Source organism: Pteropus vampyrus, unplaced genomic scaffold (genome assembly GCF_000151845.1).
Source record: "Pteropus vampyrus isolate Shadow unplaced genomic scaffold, Pvam_2.0 Scaffold189, whole genome shotgun sequence".
NCBI classification, from domain to species: Eukaryota; Metazoa; Chordata; class Mammalia; order Chiroptera; family Pteropodidae; genus Pteropus; species Pteropus vampyrus.
In genome coordinates this window covers 1,343,804-1,350,093 of record NW_011888970.1, presented here as the reverse complement: position 1 = coordinate 1,350,093, position 6,290 = coordinate 1,343,804, and the positions used below count along the sequence as shown (strand labels likewise).

At 60.2% G+C, this 6,290-nt stretch overlaps 1 protein-coding gene across 1 annotated transcript in view; it reads right to left on the bottom strand.

Moving 5' to 3' along the window:
* The window catches only part of RIMBP2 (RIMS binding protein 2), a 44,809-nt gene that overhangs the window by 23,068 nt on the left and 15,451 nt on the right, over positions 1 to 6,290 (bottom strand). Inside the window, exons 5-7 of the mRNA XM_023537407.1 lie at positions 5,017 to 5,162; positions 3,895 to 3,971; positions 937 to 1,046 (exon numbers count right to left, since the gene is read on the bottom strand). Coding sequence (XP_023393175.1) covers positions 937 to 1,046; positions 3,895 to 3,971; positions 5,017 to 5,162 — 333 coding nt within the window. The remainder of the gene's footprint in view (positions 1 to 936; positions 1,047 to 3,894; positions 3,972 to 5,016; positions 5,163 to 6,290) is intronic.

Genomic DNA, 6,290 nt, shown 5'->3' with positions numbered 1-6,290 from the left:
TGGCATACGTTTTCTACGCTGATGTGCAAATCAGCGAAGTAGCGTGTCTATGCGAGGAGTTGAGACTGTCGGCTACCAGTCGTGGTGAAGCCGTGGCGACCACCCTCAGCTGCTGTGCTTCTGTAACCAACGCAGGTGGCTCGGGCCATGGGCTGGGCCACCACGCGTGAATGTCCATGTCATACCCAGTAACACCCAGCAGCAGACCCAGGTGCTTCCGCCAGCTCGGACAATGACCTCCACGAGGTCATAAATGAGAAACCTGCCAGCCAAGCAGGAAATAGAGTCCTCTGCTCAGGAAAGCAAGAAGCCGAGACCCTTCTGTTTGTACCAGCCAATTATCGAGTTTAGGGAAGTAAGGAGCCTTAATTCACAAAGCTGCTGCTGGTGTCACACGTTCATCCTCAACTTAAAACGAGGACAGAAGGTTAGGCAATTTGGATAGAGTTCACACTTCTGATTTCAAATTGTGGGAGGTGACCGTGAAGGGGATGACCAGGAAGATGTGAGCCAGACCACCCCAAATTAACAACAGAACCCTAAAGTCAGTGGGATCACATTGAGCCAGATGAGGCCACCTGGACTGGGCCCTGGCCCAGCCGGAGAGGACATGGACCAGGGACCCGGAGGGCTAAGCACGCCTCATGGGCACAGAGGGCAGAGACCTCAGCCCCGTGTCTGCAGATGCCACCTGGGCCACTCTGCAGAGGTTAATATTGTAATCTCTCCACCGAGTGTCAGGTCTGCTTGGAGTTAAAACAAGGAAATGCCACTCGGTCATCAGAAAGGGGGAATCCTGATGACGCTGGACAGCACAGGGTCAGAGCAGGGGGTGGGGTGCCCAGGGGCAATCTGAGTACCAGGCCCTGGACAAGTCAGTCTGCTGGGTGGACCGGCCGTGCATGCTGCCCACCCGCCCGCCACGCTCCGACAGACCTTCATAGAAGCCGTCCTCGTCCATGTCCCCATACACGTAGAGGTACTTCCCTGCCGTGAGGGGCAGCTCAGCTTCTGGGTTCTCGTTTGGCCCATCGAAGGGGTTGTAGCTGGAGGAAGAGACAAGCTCACTCAGCAGTCGCACCGACAGAGGCCAACCTCTCCCTCCCCCGTGGGGTCCTGGCGGGCACTGGCCTCCTCTTCTGTTTCTGGGAAATGACAGACCCTGTCATTTCTGGGAAATGACAGCTCAACGCGGGAGTCAGGCCTCTGTGCACTGCAAGTCCAGGCTGTCTCTGGCTCCACACACACTCATGCCAAAAAAGCCTTCTCAAACCCAGCTGTACATCTGCAATCTTCGTATCAGATGGCAAATTTATAACTCTGATATTACGTGCATACCTGTCACTTCTACCATATCGATTTCCAAATCAGTAAGCAAATGAGAACGTAATCTTTCAACATATATTATTTAGCAAAGGTAGAATCATGTGGCATATATTTGCTAGTAATTGGCTTATTTTCCACTTTTGCAATATGGCACGACTATCCTTCCACCTCAGGGAACAGTCTATCACACCCTTTTTAATGGATGTGTAATATTCCACTGACTCGGTTGACACGCTTTATGAAGCAGTTTCCTGACACCGGCGTGGAGGCCGCCTCTGACTTCGGGCTAATACGATCGGCGTTGTGCCGAATGTCCTCATACATGGGTTGCTGCGCTTCCTTCTTACAGATAGATCACTAAGGAGTAGTCAAAGTCATGCCCATTTTTAAGGTCCTGCGACGTGCTGCCAAAATGTCCTGACAAATGGATGCATCGTTTTACCTTCCTCCTGACCACAAGTATAAACACACTTTCAAGTTCTCAAAGTACGGGAACTAACATTGTCTGAAGTCATGTCCGACTTACAAATAAAACACACGTTAGACGAACTTTTAATTTTCTAATAGGAAGGTTAAGGAATTAAAAGGCCTCGATCAGAAAATTAAACCGCCGCTACTGACGGAGACAGGCTGTGAAGCTACAGTGACGGCGTCGCGCTGGCTCACACAGCGATGTGACCGAGGGGGCCCCACGTCTTATCTGACCCCGCTGACTCGCAGGGGAGTGGAGAAGATGCCATCTCCAGCTTTTACCACCAAGTGCAGGGAGGGGGCTCGCTCAAAGCCACGGGCTCATCAGTGGTGGGGGTGGAACCGGAATTCAGGCCCCCTGACGCCGTCTCGTGCAGGCTTAGCCACACCGAGCCACTCTGTCCCTCACTGTCCGTGTCCCCCCACGACAAGAGGCTATGTGAGCCCAGTAGGCATTCAGCAGTGGCCCCAGCACCTTGCACCTGGCAGCTTCGGGGGACCAGGCCCACCGCTGGGAATGGGGGTGGTTCACCAGGACCCAGCCCCGCTGGGAGACGAGCCTGGGGCTTGCCCGCTCAGCCATCGCCCCGTTTGCCGTCACTGACGTCCCTGCTCCGCACACACACAGAGCCCTCCTGGGAGGCGTGGGGCGGGCCTGAGCCTTCCTCCTCAGGTCCCACTGACTGTGGCCTTGCAGGCCCTCCCAGCCCTGGGCAACGTCCCCGGGGACAGTGTGATAAACGAACACAGGGGTCCAGCATTCAGATCCGGGGTGGACCCTCCTAGGGCCCAGCTGACGTCTGAATCGGGCCACTTACAGCCCCGGACCTATCTGTCCACCGGAAGCGGTTTCACTGGTGACATGTGCGGATCACGAATCAGCAGACACAGCCCACGGATCAGCATGAGTTACTGGAGATGGCTGCCAGTGCAGACAGCGGAAGGCCGTGAGGGCACACGGGCGGTCTGAAGTCAAGGCCGCTCCCCGCCCGCGTGGACAGGGTGCGAGGGGCCAGTGAGGCTGGCGTCCACACTCTCAGACACGGCTCCTGAAGTGGGATTCCTAGACAGCTCTGGGCACGGCCACTGGCGAGGGGACGCTGGCGGCCGATACCTCTGGAACATGGCCAGGCCCACCTCGGGCCGGCTGACTGCAGAGTGGGCGGAGCACCGAGCACACAGGGCTGGGCGTCACGGCGGGAAGCGGCAGATCCGTGTGGCTTTGCGCCTGCTTGCCTGTGGCTCTTCAGTCACAAACTCCTGTCACTGTCACCGGGCAAGGCGGTTGTGGGAGGCAGCTAACCCACACGCACCCCAAAATTTTGGCAGCTACCACCAAGAATCTCGGAGTCACGCATGACCCGGACAGCTGGTCAGTCCTCGGTCAGCTCGGACACGGAAGGCCCTGCGGGGAGGTGCGCGGCACAGGTAACCGCCGCGGGACGGAGCCTGCGCACTGGCGGGAAGTGGGGGCGCTCCGGGGGCTCTGGGCAAGACTGCCCCTCTTTGAGCTTGTCTGCGACACTGTGTCCCCGCAAAACACACATGCGAGTCCTCGATCTCAGTCCCTGTGAGTGTCACCTCATCTGGAAACGGGGTCTTCGCAGGTGGGATCAAGCTGAGATGGGTCTCAGAGAGCAGGGCGGGCCCTGAGCGGCGTCTTTATACGAAAACTAAGAACAGACGCACGGGGGAGAGAACACGTGAGACGGAGGCAGAGCCCGGAGTGGCGCGTCTACAAGCGCAGGGGCGCCCGCAGCCCCCGGGGGCAGGGAGAGGCAGGGCGGCCCTCCCCTGGGGCCCTCGGGGGCACGGCCCTGCCCTCACCTGGGTTTCTCACTTCCGGTGTCCAGAGCTGGGAGAGAATAGATGTTTGTTGCTTTAGGCCACCCAGTTTGTGACAACTCGTTCTGGCAGCCCTAGGAAGCTGCCTCGCTCCACAAACCCTCCCTCGAAGCGAACAGAGCCTCTGGAGCCTGGCTGCACTGCCGCCTTCTCCCAGGGCCGGGGGAGGGACGCCTGCAGCTCCTGGAGTGTCCCCCTGCCTCAGGCTCCCACACTCCCAGCTCCCGACTCAGAGAGGGGCGTGGCTCTCACCTGTAGCGGGCGACGCACAGGTGCACCTTCCCTGAGTATCTCTGCCTGCAGGTGCTGGAGCCCCGTTCATTGTCCATCTAGCAAAGACACGTGGGATTACGTCAAGACGCTGCAGGCTGCATGTTCTGCGTGCGAATCACTCACGACCCCCTTCTGGCCTCTGATCTGCTGCCCCCTAGTCTCAGCATCAGGCAGGGCGTTAGCCCAGGCACGAGGCTCCCAAGAGGATGTTTATGGAGGACATGTGTCCCCTTGCCAAGATTGACTCGGGATAAGGATGCGCCCCGACATGATGTAAGGTGTGGGACGCTCCGCGAGTCAGGACCCACTAGGGTCCTTAGAAGACAAAGCTGGCCTGAGCCCCCTGCTCTGGCAGGCTCGGTCCAAGGAGGGAGGGACGTGCCCGCCGGTGGCTCCCAATGCTTCAGGCCAGAGAGGAACAACTATCTGGGAAGGCGACAGTCCCCCGCCTCCCTGCTGTCTCAGAGTCCGCAGAGCAGGAGGGCTCTGCCTGCAGCTGTCCGCTTGCCCCGTTTGGAGGGGTGAGGGTGAGGTCCAGTGCTGGCCATTGATGGGGGGGGCGGTCGTCTTGTCTCACGGGAGGGGGCGGGCAGGTGGGCAGCAGTGCGCAGCCCCCTGGTGGGGGAGCAGCAGGTCCGTGCCCACCCCCCCCCCATAAGACTGCGTGCTGTGGGCACAGGGGAGTTCACAAACGGGGGTGAGGCTAAGTCAGCATCTCAGATCCTTTGGGGACCCCACTGGACGCAGACATAAGACAGACAACTTCCATGGCCTGTGACCCAGTGCACCCCCACCCCAGCTCCATGATGGCCAAAGGGGCCCCTCTGGGCTCCGTCCTGGACACAACAGCCCTTCTGAGGACAGCCCCTCGCCTCACGCTCCGGGGGGCGGGGTTACTGCTCTGGCTTCACACCTCTCATGGTGCCTGGCCTTTAACGTTGGCCTGTTCTCGGCCTGTGTCCCCCTGGAGCGTGGTGGGTGGTCAATGGGGACTGCTGGCGGGGATTAATGGGGGCGCAGGGAGGTGCCGGGGCCACCGGCATGCACACCGGCCGTCGCGGCACAGGCGGCCAGCCGGGCCTCTGCCAGGACAGGACTCACGTCTGATTCAAATCCGCATCTTGGGCTTCCGGGTCCTGACGGGAAGGCGGGCCTGGCGGGCGGGGGCTCCGGCTTGTCACCAGGGGGCAGCAAGGGCCGGATATGGTCACCAGTCGCAGTGCGGCTTCCGATGGAGCTCTCCTGACCTGGCCACCAACGTCGAGACAACAGGACAAAGGACACAGGTGAAACGGTACAGCGCGCTGGTCACGCGCCTCCCCTGTGCCCTCCTCGCCCTTGGCATCGGCCCTGGAATCCTTTTGGGGACCCGCCCATCCCCCACTCGGTCTACACAGGCTGCTCTGACCCCACCCCGCTCTGGCCAGCTCCGGCAGAGTCTACGTGTGGCCACAGTGACGGTTTGGGGGTGCCGGCGGCGTTGCACGGGAGGTGGGAAGGTCCAGTCTGAGAGAATTTTGTGGGGTCATGGCAAAGAGCTTCCTTTTCCCTGGCTTGGAACAGAGCGTGTGGGGCTCGGTGATGTGGCAGCCACGTCACCGCCAGGCGGAGAATAGGGCTGCTCGCGGGAAGCGGGGCCGTGAGATGCAGAGGAAGCGGATCCTGGGGACACGGCTGGAGCCCGAGCGCATCCAGCAGCACTGGAAGCCGGACTTCGGCTCCCTCCGGTCTGCGGGACGAAGTTCTCTCTGCTCACGTCGGCTTAGGATGGCCTTGCTGCCACCCAAGACCCAGAGTCCTCACTGACACACAAAGTGGCCAAAAGGCTGGATTTATGGCTAAAAATACTTTGGACAAGAGACTTAAAGAACCAAAGCAGCTCTCTGTCCACCCCGTCCTCAAGGGACTCAAGATGGCGCTGAGCCCCATCTGGTCACACGGAGGAGAACCGAGCACTTTGGCCAGTGGTGGCCCGACTGTCACATCCGAGCCAGGCGTTGTTTCCTGGGACACAGCTGTGAGACTCAGACGCGACACGCCCCCCACCCCCGGGCTCTCGGCGCCCGGCAGACAGAGGGCCCTCCTCCGGTCCCTCGCTGTGGGTGCCTCCACGACACTGCCTCACCGAAGAGCAGGCCTTGCTGAGTCCAAATCAGCACGTATCAAGTGATTCAAATGCCGTGAGAAGAGTCCCAGCAGAGGCCGCCATGGCACGGATGACCACACACGCCCGCAGCCCAGCCTGGTGTGACAGCCCAGTGGAAATGTCACTGTAGCAGAGGGTGGGCGCCGAAATGGCACGGGGTCCCCTGCTAGGGTGTCGGGCTCCGGAGAGCAGGGCCTTTGCTCTGTTCAGGGCAAAACGCCCCAATGCC